Source organism: Caretta caretta, chromosome 6, assembly GCF_965140235.1.
Source record: "Caretta caretta isolate rCarCar2 chromosome 6, rCarCar1.hap1, whole genome shotgun sequence".
Lineage (NCBI taxonomy): Eukaryota > Metazoa > Chordata > Testudines > Cheloniidae > Caretta > Caretta caretta.
In genome coordinates this window covers 65,941,879-65,964,722 of record NC_134211.1, presented here as the reverse complement: position 1 = coordinate 65,964,722, position 22,844 = coordinate 65,941,879, and the positions used below count along the sequence as shown (strand labels likewise).

Sequence of the window (22,844 nt, the reverse complement as noted above, 5' to 3'; positions counted from 1 at the left end):
GGGGAGTATTAGCCTCTTAAAGCCAATAGATTTAGAGAAATACAGTTCACCCTGCCTGAGCTGAAATCACTGAAGTCCTTTCCAACTGCACCTCTCTTTTTTTCTTAAAATTAAGTGGATAATGATGCCATAGTAAAATATAAGGAGTTATCATAAAACTAGCTATTTAATTACTAGTTTCCTACTAGTAATAAAATCAAAATCCAAACCTGGGCATCTTCAAAAGTGTATCTCCCTGGATCTTGGACGTTTTGACTTGTTCTCTCATAGCTGTGAGAATCCAGGTTGATAGGGCTTTGTGCCCCTGGAGATAGAAACTCTTGCCAGATTTCCTCCACTCTGGTGGCGACATCCTGCAAAGATTGTCTTTTGAGATCTTGGACAGCCAACCAAAACCTTTTATGGGAAGTAACAAAACAGAGAAGAAAGAGAAAAGAAAAAACTCAGAAATAACTTTGTGGATCAACCCTAGCAGAATCCTGAACCAGTGGGGCCTGGTCCTACACCTACTGGAGTCAACGGCAGAGTATCCATTTATGTACTTGACTTGGAGAGGTCCAACATGCTCTACACCAATCCACTAAAACATTATGAGGGGCAGAAAAGTAACTCTAGAATGTCTCACATTCAAAATGTGCCACTTCCCTGCATGTCTGACTGTATGCATACAAACTGCCTGTCATTCCTATAAGCTCTGCAGGGTCCATACAGCTACAGGAGAATGGATAGCCAATAACCAGAGTTTCAGAGAAAGGCCAAAGAATATATCTTGGTGAGCTTGGGCCATCACATGACACTGTAAAGGAATAATATTCCTTGCCCAACTCTCTAGCCAGTAGCAGGCCTTTCCTACACACCTGGACTTCTAACATGAGTGAGGTGAGTTTGCACCATTTTCTCTCTTGTTATGATCAGTGTCATAAAAATAGATTTGTCTCCTGCTCCTCCTTGTTGCTACAAACTCTCTCACCAGACTGAAGTACTTAATCCATCCGTGAAATCTGTGAGAGACAGCAGTGGGCTGTGCTACTTTGACCTTTTAAAGCCTCCTGCAGCTTGATTGGCTGGCCATTCATGGTCTCCTCCTCTACAGCCCTAGCAACCAGCAAGAAAGAGTAGAGGCAACCAGCCAACTGAAATGAAGAACACTTCAAAGATCAACAATTTTGTGGGCCCACAATCAGCATCAACAGTTTATATGGATCATTACAATGAATATTTTTCATTCTCAAGGCAAATGATACTAGCTCATCGCTTAACCCATCTTCATTAAGGCCTTAAGATTGCAGTCTGGTGTAGTCCTCTTTGGACATTATAATGGAGGACAGATACTGTATAATGTGCAGGGTCAAACTGTATTTATAAAGCAGGTCTGTGAAAGGCCTCAATCCTTAATCTGTAAAAACTTTCTTCTCAGGTTCTGACTACAGGGGGACAGGGAATGAGGGAAAGTGTGTCATTTCATGGCTAAGACATGTAAAGTAAACAAGAAACCCTTAGCAAAAAGGGAAGAGGGCAAAGCCGCATGGTCACTGTGCTCAGTGGTTGCATAACACTAAAGGGATCACAGCTTCCTGGAAAAGGAGCATAGCCCAAGTAGTCTCCGTCCAAACAGCACACATTGGTCACAGTTGCAAGCAAGTGCATACGGGGCCAGATTTCCAATTAGGCACAGTAGGCACATGCCTAGGGGTGCCTTACCGCTCTAAAACTGTGTGCAACGCAAAGGTCAGCCGTAGGCGGGGAAGGCACTGAAGATGCTGTGCCTAGAGGAGCATAAGGTGTAAATCTGGCCCTGAGTGCATTATGTAAACGTATGCAGGAAGTGGCACCCACACCAAGGCACTTGGGAGTGTAGCAACAGAGAGGAGCCAGGGCTGAAATAAATAAATAGAAGGTCTGCTGGGTAACGTTCAGCAGACACTGAGCAGGAAGTTATAGGCATGAATTGCCATAGACAAAGGAAGGGCAGAGACAAGCCAACAACAGCATCAGCTTTCTCCTTCTGTCCTTGTCCTGGAGCCTGTCTAGGCATGACTCATTATCCTGAACTAATTCACATGAAGTGACTAGTTGTCCTACTTCATGACTATTTGCTGGGGCGTTTGCAGAACTTTGGTACACACGGGGCCTAATTCTGTAACCCTGACTTACAATGAGTAATGCTTATAGAGATTTTTTTATATATAGTTGCTATTCTCTCACTCTACAGTATGCTGGCAGTGAAATGCACTGGGACTGCACCAAGGCCATTTAGTCAATGTTCTCTAAGTTGGATTTCAGCAGTCAGTTTTATAAAATAGGGAGACATTTTTATTTTGGGTTGGCTGTGGTGTCCTATGTTTCCTTATTTCCTCTATCTTCTTTTAAGACGCCCACTTAATTTGTAAGGGTGTCATGTCTATAGCCTATCTTTCCTCCTTAATGTTAAATGAGACTGCAGAAAGCTGCCCAAAAGGGAGTGTATCTGGGGTATGGAGCTGCAGGAAGGTGGTGTGCTAGGGGTAGGATGGAGCACTGATGCAGCAATTCCTAAGAGAGACTGCAGGAGCTGGTGTAACTTAGAGCAGCCTTTAGGCTGCTGAACTGACCCCTGGCTGGAGAAGCTACCTTCCTACAGCCTCATCTCTTCAGTTGAGGGTCTGGTCCTATATTTATAAACTTTATACTTCCTTCCCTGTATTGTCTTTCCCTAGCCTCCACCTGGAAGCTGCTCTCATTTCTGCATTTTAGCTCCGTGGGCAGGAAATGTGCCTTTTTTTACTTGTTTGTGAGGCACCTAGCATGCTCGGGAGCACTTACAAATAAATAAGTAAATGCTCCCTCCAGTGCACAACCTGGGTGTAATGCGTGGGTATATTGTAGGATGAGAGTACAGAAAGGAGCAGGATTTTGATCCCGGTCTCCTGAATGGTTATGTACAATTTGCTACCCAGGCAAACGTGACATAAAAATTATTCTCACTGCTGAAGCACACAGTTTTCTCTGTGCCCACAGTAAGTTCAGAAATAGAGTTTTTGTGCCCTCTGGTGGCCAAGAGAAGATTAGAGAAATGAATGTTGAATGTGAAGGCATTTTAACTTCAGTAAAGTTTCAGATTTTCATTACATCATTTGCAGTAAAGAGTGTAACCATCCCAGTAATAAATCTAACTGAAACTCATAGTATAACTCAGACATCAGCATTGTCTTCTGTTCAGCCCTTCTGTAAATTCACCATAATATGATTGCATTTTGGTGCAAATACTATGGCTGGTCAAAAATTTCTTATATAAACATTTTATTCAATGGAAAATTGGGTTTTCAATTAATTTCCACCCTCCCCCCCATTTTTGATGTTTCATCAGAAAACCAAAAATCAATACTTTCAGTTTTTGGTCAAAAATTTTGGTTTTCTATTAGTAGTCAACATTTTCCATCGGAAAAAGCATTTTGCAACTAGCTCTGCCTTCAGCACTTGGTTTTCCAGAGTTAGCCCATCCCATCAACACACAGAAACACCTGCTTTAGTGTGCTGCACACTTTGCATTTCTATTCTACTCAGATTTTTATATCATGCTCATCACCGTAGTATCTAAGTGCCTTTGGGCATTGTATACAAAGGATGGATGTGCTGTCTACTTAGGTCTGTGGTCAGGGGTACAATTTCCCTTCCCCTTGGATAAGCTGATTTTCCCATTGTCCCTTTTAGCTTTCTTTCCAACTGACACTCTTTGAAGCTGGGAAAAATCTTCTGACTGGAGGACTGAACATCTCAGCAATCTGCTATACTTCTTTGAGCTCCAAAAAACCAAGAAAAGCAAATCAAATTGCAGATCAAAGATAGTGACAGAAAGGTGAAAGAAAAGAGTGAGAGAAAGAAGAGTGAAATCAACAGTGAGAAAAAGGATGGACTTTCCTGCTCTAACATAAATAACAGCCAGTAAATAAATAAGTTATAGAGTTCAACCAAACCCAGGAGTGCGTGAGCCCGATCCTGCAGTTCTTACATGGGCAGTTTCACTGAAGTCTCACTCAAAGGACCAATTTTGCTCTCCATTACAGAGGAGTGCTGTAGCCCCACTGAAGTCAGTGTAGTGAATCTGGATTTACACCAGTGTAGCTGAGAGCTGACTTTGGTCCAATTTGCTCCTTTCCTATCCATCGACACAGTTAACCTCATCCAGATTCTCATCATCTTGTATCTCGATTACTGCAACATCCTTTTTTTTTTTTTGGCTTGGAAAATGCAGTCTTGCCCCTCCTCATATCCATTCAGAATGCTGCTGCAAAGATCATTTTCCTAGCCTGTCACTTTGACCGTGTCACCCCTCTCTTTGCATCCCTCCACTGGCTCCCTCTTCTCTATCACATCAAATATAAGCTCATTGTCTTTACTGTCACAGAACTTCACAAGTTATCCCCACCCTACATATAATTTCTCATTCAGTTTAAAATAGTTGACTCCCAGTTCCAATCAGCCTGTGATGTCTGTCTCAATTGCCCACTTATTACATTTTCAAACACCTTGTTCTTTTTTCTATGCTGCCCTTCATGCTTGCGAGGATCTCTCTGAAAACATATAGAAAACTAACTCATTATCCTCTTTCAAATCTCTCCTTAACTGTGCTACGTGGCTTGCTTACATAAAACTGGACAATGGTTAGACTGCTGCTGTACAGAGACCACTGCCAATCATGCTCACCAGTACTGACATTGTTTCCTGATACTCCCCATCAGTTTTTCTATATCCCTCTTTTGTCTTATACTTAGATTATGAGCTATTTGGGGCAGGGATTGTCTTTTTATTCCGTGTTTTTAGAGCATCTAGCAGAATGGTGTCTTGGTACATGACAGGGGCTCCTAGGCATTATGATAATAATGAAATGTAAAAACATTTCAAGGAACTAAATCAGCCAGCCCAGTGCACATTGCAGGAAACCTCTTTGGTTGCACTCCTGGTAACTTCTGAGTTTTCCAGTTTTCACCCATTTGTATCTGTCTTGTTGGCCACTCAGTAACATATGGGTCTATTCTCCCCTTGATGTGTGCATGTAACTCCTATCAACATTAATGAGGGTTGCATTCATGCCCTAATGAAAGAATATGGCTCATTGTGATCACCTCACACATCTACTGATATCTGTTGGTTGCAGTGTCTTTAAAGAATGGTTGCAGATGGGAATTTTCTAGCAAGCGTGGAGCATTAAATAATCGTTCATCCTAAAGAAATTACCTACAACTTCTCAGACATTCATTAGTAAGTACAAGTATAAATTTTGCTTGATTGTGTCTAGCACTGGCCTTCCCTCTGTCCCTCCATACAATTCCACACCTCTGTTGGTGCAAAGCCTTCTACAATCCAAGATGTTTCTATTTTCTCTTGTGAATAGGTCTTCATTTTTCTCTCCTTGTGTTAGTTATTATCTAAGGCCTCAGTCAGCATGAGGATCTGCTAATATGGAACCCTGTGTTTGTGTGGAGTCCCACTGGAGTTAAGGATCTGTGTTAGTGGATTGCCAGGCAGGGTCAGGGCCTATCCTGTAAACTGTTGTTTAACTCCATTGGGCTTTGGGATAGTTTGCGTGAAAGGCCTCCTTCCCTTTTGCACGTACGTAGGCTTTACCTCAAGGTTAAAGAGAATACATATCGGCATCGGGAGTGGCTAGCGGTGACACAGAAAGGTAACAACTTGATTTCTAATTATGATACCCTTGGGATTCATTAGAGTAGGATGAGTGCATGCACACCTGCCAGAGGCAAACCTTTTGCCCTTCATTAGTCCAAGCATGAATGCATTTCACAGAGGGAATCTGAGGAACACACCATATTTAAATGGCAAAGATCTAACCAGTGTTTCATAATGGCAGATTAATTGCCAGAACAAGAACACAAATGTACATAAGTGCAATGAAGATGTAGAAGTTCAAGAGCCACTTAAAGGGGCTTGGTAAGGTTAAAGACCATTTAAAAATATTGCCTTGCTTGTGTTACAAATAACTTTTTAGATCAGTAAAAGTAAAAAAAAATGAAAATTGTATTTTTTTAAAACTTTTTATGCCGTTCATTTACTTTTTAGATTTCTCATTTGACTCAGTTTCCCTATAGTTTAAAACAATTTTCCAGTGAATTTCACTTTTCTCATGCACTAACTCAGTGCTCTAATGTCTGCATTGTTCACCAAGTTCATTCATATTTCATTCTTAAAGTTAAAATAATTACACAAATTTAGAGCCAGTGAAAGACACTGGGTTAGATTCTCAGGTGGTGTGAAGTGGAGTCACTCCATTGATTTCAGGAACCACATTAATTTACACCTGATGAGAATTGGGCCCTATTTAATCCTCTTTATATCCTCAGAACAGATATTGTGCTGGCAGCAGAAATGCAAGCTGCCCAATATTGCCCTGCCAAAGTGTTCTAACTCTCCTCTAGAGGGACTGCTTCTTAGGGAGTAAGGGTGATTCAATCTCTGTGCCCGCTCAGCTGTTGGCCGCTATACTGAGATTGCCAACAAGAATAACATTTGATAGCCACTGTGATGATGTAATTTGGAATGTGCACGTCTTGTCTATTTTTACTGGACTCCACAAGAACTGCAGCATTTAACATTCATTTCCTTATTCCTGAAGCTTTAGAAACACAAAATTAAGCCATAGAAACATATGGGAATTTGAAGCCACCTTTAATCTTCAAATGAAGCTATATTCTCACCGCAACTCTTACCCTTACCTTCCTGTGCTAAGGTATTGCACTTCAGCTGGTAAATGAGGTCACCACCCACTTTCTGCAGCCCCTGACCCAGGGAATTTCAGCTTTAATTTCCTGACTTTTAGTCTCTAAAAGCCATTTTTACATACCTTATTTTTTGTGGCTTAAATTTCCCATTATGCAGTGGTGTTAACTATAAAGAAGATACTGTAGGGAAATCTATCGGGATTTTGCATATTCAAGGACTGCATGACTTGGCTCTGTATTAGAAATATTACACAGAACATAAACCATCCTTTCAATTAGTTTCTGGACTGCATCCCTCCCATGGACTGTGTTTCCATTATGCATACCCATGGGGAACTCTTTAATGAGATTAAAAATTGTTGACAATTGTATAGTTTGATTCTCATTAAAGAATAGGTTTTGTTTCTGCTATTCTTGATGAAAATTATTGACTCATAGTGCATTGTGAGGAGTTTGTCACATCACATTTCATGTTCTCTGAATTATTTAATCTATTTAAATTAAGGAAAGTTAAGGAATTTATTTTGCTAAAATCCCAGTAAACTATGATATCCCTTTTCAGCCTGTCCATTCCTCTGATTTCAGATATGTATAAGGCAGGTGTAAACATGGACTCTCCCTTTTCTAACTGCCCTAGTTTTCTCTTCCCTGCTGGATTCATTTGGTGATGCCACAATTCCAGATGTGGTCAACCAAACTCAGTTTAACTTCAGGTGCTTGCTGTAGGCACAAAGCATGGTGAATTTGATCCTGAACTTCATCAGAAATAAAGACAAATCAGGACACAATATCACTGCTTCACACCACTATGCAACCTTAATTTGACCCCCTTTTTTGGATGCATTATGATATTCTCTAATTACATCATCACATACTACTTCTTCTGTAGAACCCCCGCACTGCTTATTGTATATGAACCCATATGTATGTTCTGATTCATCACAATGTTCAACCTTTGCAAGCTGCAGGTTTATTATTGACACACTGACAGACCCTTGGCAAAGGTGGCTTTGGTCATGATTATCTACATCTTTTCATAAATGCACCACTTGTATAAACGTCTATTAAATTTACAGTGCATATGCTGTGGGCCAAATCCTGTAACTCTCACTCAGTCTTTACTCCTATTGACTTCAATGAGCGGTTTTGCCTGAGTAAGGATTTCAGGATTTGGCCCAGTACATGAGTGTGAACCTGTGCATACAGCTCAAGTGGAGGGGTTTTACCTGAGGTTTTCTGAACTGAATTCGGACTCCAGAAAACGAAGGAACAGGTCTCGCCCCACTGGATCCTTCAGCACCTCATCTATAGAGAAGCCCCATCTTTTCACACGCTGTTGGCTGGGCTCTTTGCTGTTAAGGTGAGGGAGAGGAAAGGTAAGAGTGAATGCATGTCCATCTGTGGTCCAAAAAGCCTGAATGTCAATTGACTCTATTCAACATCAAAGGGAAAAAGGATGACTAATCAAAGGGTGAGGCTTCTCTAGTAACTCACACAAATGGAGGCCATCATGCACCATATGCAAAGAAGAACTGAAGACTAGGGCACCCACTCCTCTGAAAATCTGGCCTTTTTAAGGTGTCTTAAATTGCATATCCAAAAATGGAAGCACATAAAATCACTAGTCACCTTTGAAAATCTTGTCCTAAATACTTCCCTAATATTATTGTTCCATGGAACAGTAATTTCTATAGTTACATCAGGGATATGGTATATTTGCAAATGGGAGAAGGTGGTGTCTGCTATTGCAAATTAGAAGAGAGGTTTCCAGGAGAACAGCAATGCATTAAAATGTGGCCCACACTATGAAAAAGCTCGAGGAGTCTCTGATTAAGAGTGACATGACGTTAGGTAACAAATAAGAGACATCCATTAAAATACAACACGGTTGCTCAGAGTAGTAGTACTAGAATCTCGGTCTCCTTAAGACAAGTGCAATGCCTAGCGAGCGACATGCTTTTCTGTTTCACAGATTACAGATGAGGCCTGGTCACGAAAGATTCCTAAAATCAGAGACTCTAATCGATAGTGGGGGTCCCTGCAAAAAGGACAAAGGGGGCCAGGATGCAGGAGTTTACACTAGTGTGCCTGCTTTTAATTTTCCTTTGGTGTAAAGATTAAACAAAGGTAAAATAAATGTCACTGGGGGGATGGAGTCTTTTAAAGTCTTCAGAGTAGCAGCCGTGTTAGTATTAGGGCATGGAGTGAAATGGGATTTGATATGACCTCCACCTGACAGCCCAATCTGTATCCAAAATTTAATTACTTTACAGTTGCATTTTCCAAAGTGTGGGGTTCCAGGAAGGACTAGCTGCAGGGTCACAGTAGCTGTATAAATTAAGATGGGTAGGCCTTTGCCAACACATGGTGGGTTTGAAATAGTTGTGAATTGTTTCATTTTCCTGAAAAGGGGGTGGCGGGGAGTCTCAGCTTTCAAAATTATTCAAACAAGTTGCAACTAGATGCAGATGCAGCTAATGTTCTTGCAGTAGAGAATAAAATGGACCTATCGAGCTATTGTTCTCCCAGAAAAACCGTCTTCTCATTTTCATCACCAGGAGTATCATCTCCATTAACCTGACCTGAGACCCTAGAGGTGGTGAGGCATTTCTTTTACACTCATATGCAGCCCTGATACCAGGTTTAAATCATAGTTCTCAGGAGCACAAAAGTCTTTCAGGAAACACCACACTGGCCACTTGGGGAGATACAGTTATAATATAGGTTTAGATATCAGGGTACCAGCACTCTGTTAACATCAGAGGGGCATTTTGCTGCAGTTATGGCTGTTTATTTGATACAAAACTAGTTAAAGAGATTAAAATTGCATCAGGGTCTTGCAGGGGAAGCAAAAACGAAAAGTGAAACAGATTAAAAATAAGTCCAGGGTATCATAAAATAAAAGATAAGGGAAGTAGGGATTAAGAAATGGATCACAGATTCCTGTGTGCAATGGAGGGAAAGTGTGGAGGTACCTTTCACAATTGAGGGAAACACACAAATCCATTTGCTCTGTCCTTGGATTTCTTTTAGGACAGGATTTGATGTCTGGCTGCTGAGTCTGCTACTCCCCACAGGCAACCATGTGCCTGGAGACGATGATTCAGCATGGACTGGCCCTCTAGAGGCAGACCCAGTATTTTGATTTTGAGTTTTTTTACCTCCAAGTTCCAAAGAGCAGATTTTACCTTAGGTTTCCATCTCATAGTCAGGCATGAACATGATTGGAGCGAATTTGTAGCTCCCTTTTGAAATATTTGACTATTTTAATATCACACCCAGGTTGTATTTGGTCATGAGTAGGAATGCCAATTAAATATTCACACAGTAAGAGCAAAGGATTGAGAGAAGTGGACGCTGCCTAATCACCATGGTGCCTGAACTGAGGTCTAGCAATGTGACCGATGGGTATATGTGAATGAGCTGGGGAGCCAGGACCCAAATACTCTGAGCTGCACTCAGAGCTGCTCTTGCAACTGCTGGACATACACTCAGGCATGATGATTCTAATCCCAAGTGCTACTGTCATTGTGATCCGAGTAAATAAAGACACTGGGTTTAAACTTTATTCTGCCTTATATCTTGGGTAGTCATTCACACCTGTGCAAAGTGGGTATACAATATGACCATTCCGGTTTAGCAAAACTGCACACCCATTTTTCAAGGGTGTAAATAAAATAACCACACAAGGTGCATGGCACTGGAGAATCACCACTACATTCTTTCTTTTACCTTTTCACGCATAGAAGAGCAAAACAAACAAGAAAGTCCCAGACCTCTCTGTGGCCATCTAATATAACTTATGAAAAGAAAAAAATAGCATGAGCCCTTATTTCTTGCAAGCATGTGTCGCTTCTGAACTTACACGCGTATACAACCTACTGTCTATATGGGGCAATGGGGGAGTGCAATACAAACAAAATGAAAGGATTGCTTTAAGGTTATTCATAGTTCTATGGAATTTCAATTTCTTACCTCATTTCTATGTCCCATAAAGTAGCGTCATCGCTTATCCAGGGATTGGAAGGTTCAGCAGGTGTTATAAATGGATCATATTCAATGTACTGGTCTGAGTACGTTATTAAACTAGGACAGGGGAAAAAAGAAAAGAACAGCTGTGGCCTACATGCTTACATGTGAATTGATAAACTACCATTTTTCAACAATTTTCTTTTTAGTTTTACATATTGGTCAAATTTTCCAACAAGCACCTTGATGCTTTGCCCCATGCCACCTCTTATGCATGGAAGTTGCTCTCCAGAAAATTTCACAAAGCCACTGCATTGTCCTCTTTAAAACTCACGTCTGCTGTGGTGCGTATAGAAAAACCCGATAACGGTTAGGCAGCTGGTGTGATATGGCCAGGGCTTTTCACAGTGATCATGTTGTTACCATGTGATCCCCAGTCCGTTGTATCCACTTGTTGTCTTGTCTTGTACCAAGGCCTCAATCCTGCAAAGACTTCTGCACATGATTACCTTTATGCTCGTTGAGTAGTTTTATTGATTTAAATGCTATTATGCACCGTGCATAAAGTTACGCACGGGAGTGGGGGAGACTTTTTCAGGATCAGAGCTTGACTGTAAACTCTTCAGGGCATGAGCCATCTTTTAGTCATGTTTGTGCAGTGGCTAGCACAATGGAGCGGCAACCTCTACATGCTACTGCAATACAATAAATAATAGTTGCATCTTTTAATAATCTACGTTTCAAAAAATTTAAAAAATGGTGTACATGTTGGTAAAGCTCCATAAATTAATTTGCAAGGAGCTCAGCATCATGCTGTGCTTTTGAGCAGGGAAGTTTTTGAGCTGTGCTTATACTAGAGCTAAGTAAATAATTCACAATAAGTTATTCAGCTAATTATGTTCCTTTTTCTTCTCACAGAATATCCACCAGCAGATTGCAATTCCCTCAAGTATTACCTGAAATGATGTGATTAATATTTTGTTGAGTATTTTGTTTTTATTGCAAATATTTGATATATATGCCATGTTGCTTACTTGTGACTGGTTAGATATGGCACATATTATAGTTTCTATTCCTTGATTGAATAAGTGTGAAAGCACTTGCCAGGTAAATATCTGAGGGTGCAGATTTAAAAAGTGGTTTCCACAAATACTTTCAGAAACAACTTGGGAATTCCTCTTGTGGGAACATGTTTGTGAGTAGAACTAGATCAATCAAATATTTGCAATGGGGGCGGGACGGGAATCCACAACACGAAGATGAACATAGCTAAAGGAAATTTGTTTAAACACAGACACTGAATAGTCATGGACAATTTTTAATTTTTTTATTTGTGTCACAAAAACCAGAAAGTTGCTCTGACCTACCCTACTCACCACCCCATCTCTTTTCTGGTCCTAACTGTTGTCAGAAGGCATTAAAATCACACACTTTTGTAAATGTAGTAGGTTCCAATAGACCCTCAGGGCATCCAGTCCCATGATGTCTTATCTCATTTCATTAATTACATTTCACGATTGTTGAGGGTTAGGAGTTGGAGGAGGGAACGGTATCCAATTTCAGAGAGCAACAGCAATCCCGGAGATGGAAATGCGAGAGGAGGTCAAAAAATCAATCAGGTGCACTCTGCTGTGAAAGTTAAATGGCTCCTAATAAAATAATGAGAATGCGTTGCAAGCGTCACAAATAGTAGCAAAAAATAAGTCAAAATTAAATAAAACAACATGGACTAAGTGCCTTTTGCTGATTCAGCCTATCAGCAGCAACTGGATCATTGCTTGTCTAAATGAAGTTATAGGCACAGGCAATCCTAAGGGAAAGAAATGTAAACTAGGGCTTTTGGCCTTTGAAATGATGTAATATAATTCTGACAGAAGATGTAGAGGTTATGCTTCACTGAGGTGTGCAAGAACGGTGTTAGGCATTTCTTACACGCACATTCACAGGGGTACTATTCATGCAGGGGATTTACAACACCCTTGGTATGGTTGACACCCATCTTGAAAGTCACAGGATACTCCTCCATGGTTCTGTTCCAGGTCGCAGGAAATAAGCTTGCCGTTCATTTGAAGAGGCCCAGATTTACTTCAGGAGTCATTACAGTGGAGTGGCACTACATGATGGTGCTGTATCAGTACACATTCATGCAATGTCAGAATGCGAACAAGAAAAGCTCAAACATTGTGGAAAGGAGTGGGTGCAATTTGTGAGGTTAACAGTAACTTCACTCAAGGTACCCAAATCCAAACACAGCAGTGGTGTGTGGGTCAAGTGAAGAAAAAGAATGTGGGGGAAGGAAAGAGAACTCTTTTCACTGAGTATTTCTGGCACATACAGCAACAGAGCAATGTTTGTTCCCTCAGGAATTGCTGTGGTGGCTGGATCACCATAGAATCATGGAAACCTAGGGCCAGAAGGATCCTAGAGAGGTCATCTAGTCATTCTGTCTGAACTGACGTAGGATCATGTACGCCTAGACCACCTCTGACAGGTATTTGTCTAATCTGTTCTTAAAAACCTCCAATGATGGAGATTCCATAACTTCTCTTGGTAACCTATTCCAGTATTTAGCTATCCTTACAGTTAGAGAGTTTTTCCTAACTTCTAACCTACATCCCCCTTGTTGCAGATTAAGTCAGTTACTTCTTGTCCTACCATCAGTGGACATGGAGAACAATTGATTACTGTCTTCTTTATAGCAGCCCTTAATATATTTGAAAACTTATCACATCCCCCACTTCAGTCTTATTTTCTCAAGACTGAACACACACTTTCTTTAACCTTCCCACAAAGGTCAGGGTTTTCTAACCCTTTTATCACCTTTGCTGCTACCCTCCAAACACTCTCCATTTTGTCAACGTCTTTCTTGAAGTGTGGTGCCCAAAACTGAACACAGTACTTCAGTGGAAGCTTCACTATTGTTGAATAGAGCAGAACAATTACCTCCTGTGTCTTACATACAAGACTCCTGTTAATACACCCCAGAATGATATTTGCCATTTTTGCAACTGTTTGACATTATTCATTCAGATTCAATTTATGATCCCACTATTACCCTCTGTGGCCAAGGGACCTTTTGCTGCCAACTGGCAGAGGGCATAATGGGGGCACAAGGATTATAGGAATCCCCTGGGTCTGGCATTTACATTCTAGTTGACCAAAGAGGGTCATTTGGGGTCTGTAATAAAAGCCTGTGTCATTCTGGTCATCAATATAATTATGAAACGTAGGTACTGATACTACATAAGAGTTATGTACTATATACTGAAAATTATGTTCTTAAGGGATGCAACTGTGGGGTTGGTCATCAGGAAAGGTGAAAAGCAGGTTTTTCTCCAGTCAAGTGTTGTTTATCCGTATTTCTGTTTATGTTTACGTGTAAACGGAATATTGTCTGGTTCACATTGGGCAACAATTAGTATTCTAAGTCAAATGCTAATGAAGAGCTGCCGAGGACTTCAGAAGGAAACTATCAGGAAGAGGTAAACAGTGTGGGGGCAAGGGGGGAGGGAGACTATCTTGAAATACGCATCAAAGGTGTGACTGGTATATTTAGCGAGGGAAAGACGATACTTTGGTATCCTTCACTGAGGAAGTAAATGGACAGTGAGTTCGTGTCATAAAAAAGGATCTTTCAGCCAGGCTTGGTTGAAATCACTGGAGAGAACCTTGGATAAGATAAGCTTCTTTAGACAGAAGGACAACCTGTTAGTTAAATTTAGTCTCTAGAAAGTGTGTTATGATTTACTCACTAGCAATCATTTGAATCTCTGTTCTCTGAGAAAGCTTATTCTTGTTTTCATTGTAAGTATATCTAAGTGCCATGTGTTTAGCAGAGCTGTGTTCTAAGGGTAACTAATAAGCTGTGGTTCACTGTTCCTTTGGGAACAGCAAGTCTGGCAGTTCTTTGAGTGTTCAGTGGGTAAAGGGATGGATGCTACAGGGGATGCTCGGAGGACTCAGGTATTAGTATGCCTATCACTAACCCGCACGGAGAAAGTGAGGCTAGCGGAGGCCTGGAAGGCAGTGCTTGTGCTGATTCACAGCAGGCATAGAGATTTCCTCACACTTGGGTTAGGTCGCAGCAAGGTATCTCACAACCCTGGGTACCATTCCACCCCCAGATCCTTTACCCAGTTCCAATGCCTAGCCACTTATTTCCAATTTTTTTATTTGTGCACTTTATTTTTCCTTCCTACGTATAGTACTTTGCACTTGTCTTGATTGAATATCCTCTTAGTGGTTTCAGACCAATTCACCAATTTGCCAAGGTTATTCTGAATTCAAATCCTGTCCTCCAAAGTGCTTGCAACCCCTTACAGTTTGGTGTCATCTGAAAATTTTGTAAGCATACACTCCACCCCATTATTCAAGTCATTAATGAAAAGAATGACTAGTACCAGACTCAGGAGAGACCACTGAAGGTCCCCACTAGATATAGTCTTCCAGTTTGACAGTGAGCCATTGATAATGGGCTATTGATAATGGGATAAGTATGGCTTTTCAACCAGTTTTGCATCCATTTTATAGTAGTTTCTTCTAGACCAAATTTCACTAATTTATGTATGAGAATGTCACATGGGACTATGTCTAAAGCAGTACTAAAATCAAGATATCACATCTACTTCTTTTCCCATCCAGTAGGCAAATAACCCTGTCAAAAAAAAAAAAAAAAGAAAGGTCATCTAGGAGGTCATCTAGCCCAACCCCATGCTCAAAGTAGGACTAACCCCAACTAAATCATCCCAGCCAGGGCTTTGTCAAGCTGGGCCTTAAAAACCTCTAAGAATGGAGATTCCACCACCTCCCTAGGTAAACCGTTCTAGTGCTTCACCATCCTCCTAATGAAATAGTTTTTTTCCTAATAGCCAACCTGGACCTCCCCCACTGCAACTTGAGACCATTGCTCCTTGTTCTGTCATCTGCCACCACTTTGAACAACCTAGCTCCATCCTCTTTGGAAGCCCTCTAGAGGTAGTTGAAGACTGCTATCAAATCCTCCCTCACTCTTCTCTTTTGCAGACTAAATAAGCCCAGTTCCCTCAGCCTCTCCTCATAAGACCCCTAATCATGTTTGTTGCCCTCCACTGGACTCTCTCCAATTTGTCCACATCCTTTCTGTAGTGGGGGCCCCAAAGCTGGATGCAATACTTCAGATGTGGCCTCACCAGTACCGAACAGAGGGGAATAATCACCTCCCTCAATCTGCTGGCAATGCTCCTACTAATGCAGCCCAATGTACCATTAGACTCCTTGGCAAAAAGGGCACACTGTTGACTCATATCCAGCATCTCATCCATTGTAACCCCCAGCTCCTTTTCTGCAGAACTGCTGCTTAGCCAGTCAGTCCCCAGCCTGTAGCAGTGCATGGGATTCTTCCATCTTAAGTGCAGGACTCTGCACTTGTCCTTACTGAACCTCATCAGATTTCTTTTGGCCCAATCCTCCAATTTGTCTCTGGACCCTATCACTACCCTCCAGCATATTTACCTGTCCCCTCAGCTTAGTGTCTTCCACAAAATTGCTGAGGGTGCAATCCATCCCATCGTCCAGATCATTAATGAAGATGTTGAACAAAACTAGCCCCAAGACCAACCCCTGGGGCACTCCACTTGATACCGGCTGCCAACTAGACATCAAGCCATTGAACTAGCCAACTTTCTATCCACTTTATAGTCCATTCATCCAATCCATATTTCTTTAACTTGCTGGCAAGAATACTGTGGGAGACCATATCAAAAGTGTTGCTACAGTCAAGGTACATCACATCCACTGCTTTCCCCATATCCATAGAGCCAGTTATCTCATCACAGAAGGTTACGAGGTTGGTCAGGCATGACCTGTGCTTGGTGAATCCATGTGGACTGTTCCTGATCACCTTCCTCTCCTCCATGTGCTTCAAAATGGATTCCTTGAGGACCTGCTCCATGATTTTTCCTGGGACTGAGGTGAGGCTGACTGGTCTGTAGGCTGGCACACTCATATAAGAAGGGCTGTGGGGCAGAGCAGAGTTCAGTAGCTGCCTGGAGCTTGAGGGGAGAAGACCAGTCTCCTAGCAGCAAGAAGGAGCGCCAGCACCTGAGACAGAGCAGCGCTGCAAGTACAGGCCAGGGGAGCTAGAGAGAGCTCCTGGCTGGCTGTTAGGACCTGCAGACTGAGGTAAGAGCAGAAGAGGGTTCTGGAACTGTGTGGGAAGCAGCCCTGGGACAATGAACTGCAGTTGCCACTGAGAGAGTAGCTGGACAGAGTGCAGGTCCTGCAGAAAGAGGGAATACAGAGTGTGGCACAGCCAGAGGGCAGTGTCACTGAAGAGAATGGGAGTGATGCGAGTTCTGGAACAAAAATGACGGTGGTGGGGCACCACCAGAGGAGGGCGCCTTGGTGAGCAGACCTAATTCCCATGACAGCTGGCAGGAGGCGCCAGAGCAGTGAGTGAACCCCGTCACAGTCCCGATTTGGGATAGGAAAATTTGTCAAAAGCTCAAAAAAATTTGCAGGACAGTAAAAGCAGGAAAGTGCCTCACTCTATCCAGCACCTGATACGGATTCTGTTTATACATCAGGCACCAACTTCTTAGTGGTTCTGATCATCTGTAACATATATTGGGAGGCAGTGCAGCCCAGTGGCTAGAGCACTGTACTCGGGAGACATGGATACTATTCCTGACTCTGCCACTGGCCTGCTGGGTGACCTTGGGCAGCTCGCTTCACCTTCCAGAGCCCCAATTTCCCCATCTGTCAATGGCGATATTGATACTGACCTCCTTTGTAAAGCACTTTGAGACCTGATGCAAAGAACCAGGGAAGAGCTAGGTGTTAGTAGTAGCAGTGACGTCAAAGGAAATTCCTGCTGCTCAGCAGGTGCTGGATCCTGGATGGTGCTGATTGGCCTTAATTTCCACTGACTTCAATTAGAGTTGAGGGTGCTCAACATCTTGCAGGAGTGCTCAGCATCATGCAGGATTGAGCCACCAGTGATCAGCTCATTTCGTGATTTAGCTGCAGATGAGAAACACAGCTGTTCAGGAGATTCAGGGTATGTCTACACCGCAGTTAGACACCTGTGACTGGTCTGTTCCGGCTGGCTCGGACTGAGGGGCTGTTTAATTGTGATGTAGACGTTTGGGCTCGGGCTGGAGCTCAGGCTCTAGGACTCTGCGAGGTGGGAATTTCAGGTATCAACCTCCTGTGGGAGTTAGAGCACACGGCACACGCAGGTTGAGTGGCTGGACTGTATTATGTCTTGCTAACACCGCAACTTGTTTCCCTTGCCCCCATCCCCCCTCCTCCACCTCGGAGTTCTCTCATGACTGTCCTGAAATGCCTTTATACTGAACTGAAAACATACCAGTTGGTGTTGCATAGGGTGCTGCTATCATTACTTGGCTGTCTAATGGAGAGCACAGGAAGGAAGTCTCTGTTGTGCTGTAGCATGCTAAACTGCCACACTGTCAGCTGAATTAATCTCTTAAAGTGTGGACTTACTCTGACAGTGACTGTAAGAATGGCACCTTCTTACTCAACAGAACTGGTCCTTGTGTGTTCAGCATTTTACATGCTGACTCGAGAGACAACATTCGTTGTTTCAGATAATTGTTCACATCAGCTCATTCCTTCTCATCTACCCTCTCCTCTGTCCAGCCACGTAACTAATCACCCCATTTATTATCTTCTCCTGCTCTGGTCTTTGCACCTCATTCAGTGTACCTCCCCACGTCTGGGATTCTCTTCCTGGCCCCGTTCACTATGCCTCTAAACGCCAGAACAAATCTCAAGATTTGACTGTAAAAGAAACATGTAACCTTATAATAAACCTACTAAAGTAACCTCCTGGGTTTATTGCTGCAACTCTTATCCTTCCCCCTGCCTTCCAATGTCTGCTACAGTAGAACCTCAGAGTTCTGAACACCAGAGTTACAAACTAACCGGTCAACAACACAACTCCTTTGGAACCGGAAATATGCAATCAGGAAGCAGCAGAGATTAAATAAAAAAAAATAGCAAATACAGCACAGTGCTGTGTTAAATGTAAACTACTATAAAAAAAGAAAGGGAAAGCAGCATTTTTCTTCTGCATAGTAAAGCTTCAAAGCTGTATTAAGTCAATGTTCAGTTGTAAACTTTTGAAAGAACCACCATAATGTTTTGTTCAGAGTTATGCACATTTCAGAGTTACAGTCTCCATTCCTGAGATTTTGTAACTCTGAGGTTTTACTGTATCTGTTTTCCTTATGTCTTACAGTTACCTATGGTAAATAGTACAACACCTTTTGACTTCTGTGGGAGCAGGATAGGCCTTAGACTGTACACTTCAGGACAAGAACAATGACCTTTTCTTCCTGGAGGTCTTCATGCCTTGAACATTGTTGATAAGAACACTCTGTCTTGGTTTAACTGGATTGCATACGCAAAATTAATAGGTCAAGAACATTTTTGAAACAAAAGTTTCTTTTTTTGGTTTGAAAAAACTTTTTATTTTGAAATTTTAGTTAAATTAGTTTAGTTAAAGGTTTTTGTTCCTGGTTTTTTAATTGTTGAAATAAAAACAGAATGTTTTGAAATGATTGAAACAAAACATTTCGATTGACCTGATCTGAATTTTTTTTCCAGATTACCCATTTGTAAACAAGTTTGAGATTTTGACTTGTCCCAATTTGGGATGGGAAAATGTCTTGAAATCTCTAAAATTCTCATTGGACAGGAAACTATTTCCTGTCTAGCTCCAGTTGAAATAACTATTTACTTTTGAAAATTTTGGCATCAATAAATACTACTATTAATAACGACAGTTCAGCTTTACTTGAGGAACATGTATACTCAGTGTTAATAAATTAATGAGGTCTGCTGATTTTATTGTTCAGAATTAATACAATTCTTGCAAAATTATAAAAAAAGATAAATTTGTTTGTCTACAAATTACCTGTCTGGAGATTGTTACTACCTCATGATATCAACATCCTTATGGGTGAAATCTATGCAAAATGACCTTTACTATAAAGCACAAAATTCAGCTACTAACTGCCAAGGGGAAGAATGTATTCAAAAAGCCTAGAGCATAAATATGGATGTGATCATTTTCAGTACAGCAAAATATCATTACATTTATGCAAGGTCCTATGAAACATTTGAACGTTTTCTTTTTAATTACATTTCCATTTAAATGGTTAGTTTTGATGACCCAACAGGGAACTTACTTTTAAGCATGTGCCTTCTTAATTTGCCTAATTCCATATAAATATGTTGAAGGCAGGAGCTGATTCTGTGAAGCACAGCACTTTGCAAGGTAATGTCTTTTTAATTTGTTTTAAACATGGCAAATTCCCAATGTTTCTCAATTATTTAATTATTTTTCTATAAAGGACCAGCCTTCACCTGGTACTGCAAAAAATATAATGATAATTGTTCCATTGCTTTAGATAACAGTACAGTTCTGCTCTGCAAAACAACTCTACATAGGATTATGGGGATCCCTATTTGTATCAAAAATTCCATTGCAAATTTTCTCAGTTTACAAGTAACTAAGCTGCTGTTTTCTAACTGCCAGCCCTGCAGACTCACTGGGATGGTTCTTTTCTGGCTCATGCTTCATCACCAGCAATAAAGATTCCACAGGATAAATTGTGCCGTCATTTGCATCTGTGTGACCCTAATGCCTTAAAACAGTGCCTCTCAACCTTTCCAAACTAGTGTACCCCTTTCAGGAGTCTGATTTGTCTTGCGTACCCCCAAGTTTCACCTCACTTAAAAACTACTTGCTTACAAAATCAGATATAAAAATACAAAAGGGTCACAGCACGCTATTACTGACAAATTGCGTACGGTCTCATTTTTACCCTATAATAATAAAATTAATTGACTGGAATATAAATATTTTACTTACATTTCAGCATATAGTATATAGAGCAGTATAAAAAAGTCACTGTTGGTATGAAATTTTAGTTTCTACTGGCTTCATTAGTGCTTTTAATGTAGCCTGTTGTAAAACGAGGCAAATATCTAGATGAGTTGATGTATCCCTGGGAAGACCTCTGTGTACCCCCAGGGGAACATGGATCCCTGGTTGAGAACCACTGTCTTAAAAGAATGCCCTGGCTTGCACAGGTGCAACCCTAGTGCCTTCAGTGAGGTTGAAAAGCTGTAAGTGTGGGCAGAATCTGGCCCTGCAATTGAAATTGCATTGGCAATTTTAAAGATGATGCATGATTCAGAAGAGAATCCAGCTCATTCTCCCAGAGCTGCTCTGGCTAACAGGAGTAAAGAGCAGTAAAAAATTATTTTTCATACAAAATGAACTGGGAAATTTTGTAACTGAAATGGAACTGCTATCATCCTTTGTACACAGCCTTGCACCATAACTTTATGGAAAAATGTCAAAGTTGATCATCTGAGATGATGAATAGAAATACTATATCAACAAAAGAGTATTATAATAATGTAAATCAAGAAACTCACCTTTCAGCTACTTTGGACATTTTTAAACAGTGTCTGTCTATCTGCACATTCAGAAAGGTTATCTGGGGAAAGAGATGACGATTAAAAGAGATTAACAACCGAGCAGATCTAGAACCATGGGTGCTAGAACCGGAGAGGCCAGGGGCGCAATGCCCCCCTCCCCTTTTTAACATGAGCATAGTCGGGCAGGCGCAGAGAGGTGGTGGCTGAGGTTGCGCTTCACAGTGGGGGAGCTGATAAGGTGATCAGCTCCCCAGCCACAAAGGGCAGCTCCTGCTTGCGAGGCCAGCCTCTTCCCGGTAGGGGGGCTGAGGTGGCCTTATCCCTGCCTTGCCACAGGGCCCAGCCCCTTGCTCCTCCTCTTTCCTCCGTGAGCTGGAGCCGGGCAGTGGTAAGAGGCATCCAGAGAGCCCAGGCCACTGTAGGGAGCCCTGGACCCACCACCTGCCCTGGGTGACATGCCCCAGGGGGCTGTTCTCAGGCATCCTGGCCAGGGGGCAGGGCCTTGAGGGAAGAGGGGGAGCAGGGAACGGGAACCCAGGGGAAGAGGAGGAGCAGAGGGGGTAGGGCCATAGTTGTGACATCAGTGCCCCCCACCCCACAGTTTTAGACAGGTTCCGGCGCTCCTTTCTAAAGCATCCACTGATTGTGTCACAATACAGTCTTGGCTTTGCATTTCAAGTGACTTATCAGTTTGCAAGGAGTAACCATGGGTTCTCTCACAGGTGTCAGAGAACACAACAGTGGGACAGATTTACTTGTGCTGGAACAGGGACATGTAAGTTGCCCCTCCCTGCCTGTATTCGTAGGGTTGGCTGTGCCCTGGAAGGATTCTGATCATAACTGCATTACCCCTTAATATTCAACTCTTGCTACACATTGGTGGTATGGTGCCTGTCTTCCCCTGGGGGGGCTCTACTACAGAAAACAGCTTTTATTCCTACTGGAAGTTCCCTGGAAGCTCTGCCTGTGGAAGCAGTACTGAATGAGCAGAACCTCCAGCTGCTTTGGATACGTCTTCCTGCCTTATCAATACCACCCACTTTTTGAGTATCTTTGGCGACCTGAAGGAGAGGCAAAACTATGGCTAGACACAGTATAACCCACATAGAATTCTTTATAAATTTGGTTGAGTTTTTGCCTGGGGGTTCCTTGCAAACCTGTCCTGATTTTTTGTTGAATGCATTCATTCTTTGAAAGTATTTGCCAAATATTTTGGCAAATAATTTTCAGACTGTGGGTTGCTCACAAACTGTTTGTGTTGCCTATTTGCTATTCATGGCGTGGGACTGGTCACAAAAGTCACAAGGCATTGCATTTGCTCCCTGATTGGATGACTGGAACATATTTAAAAGTTGTAATTACTTAAAATAAACCTGCCACACAAATTTGTAACATTTTTTGGGAAATGCTGTCTGTAGGCAAGTAAGGTGAGTGGAATTTTGGACTTGAGAGCCACTCTGTTAATTTGAAAAGAGAATATGACATGTAGCATTCATCTCAATGTACCCGCATGTCCCCTTTCATATTTAGCTTTTGATATGTGCTACTTTGTTCAAAGCATGCCAACATCACCTTTCATTTCTGTTGTTTTGCACCAGGAAACACAAGCATGTTTCTGGCTTTATTGATATTTCAATAAAAATATAAACATCTTTTTGAAAATAAAGTACTCAGTTCTTGGAGGAGTTGTTCTAAGGCAGTCTA

The 22,844-nt window shown here is 41.8% G+C and overlaps 1 protein-coding gene across 5 annotated transcripts in view; it reads right to left on the bottom strand.

Moving 5' to 3' along the window:
• The window catches only part of RGS6 (regulator of G protein signaling 6), a 526,529-nt gene that overhangs the window by 87,388 nt on the left and 416,297 nt on the right, over positions 1–22,844 (bottom strand). For all 5 annotated transcript variants that reach the window (XM_048853871.2, XM_048853873.2, XM_075129659.1 and 2 more), the window contains 4 exons: positions 21,138–21,199; positions 10,692–10,802; positions 7,943–8,068; positions 210–396 (listed from right to left, as the gene is read on the bottom strand). In XM_048853871.2, coding sequence (XP_048709828.2) covers positions 210–396; positions 7,943–8,068; positions 10,692–10,802; positions 21,138–21,199 — 486 coding nt within the window. The remainder of the gene's footprint in view (positions 1–209; positions 397–7,942; positions 8,069–10,691; positions 10,803–21,137; positions 21,200–22,844) is intronic.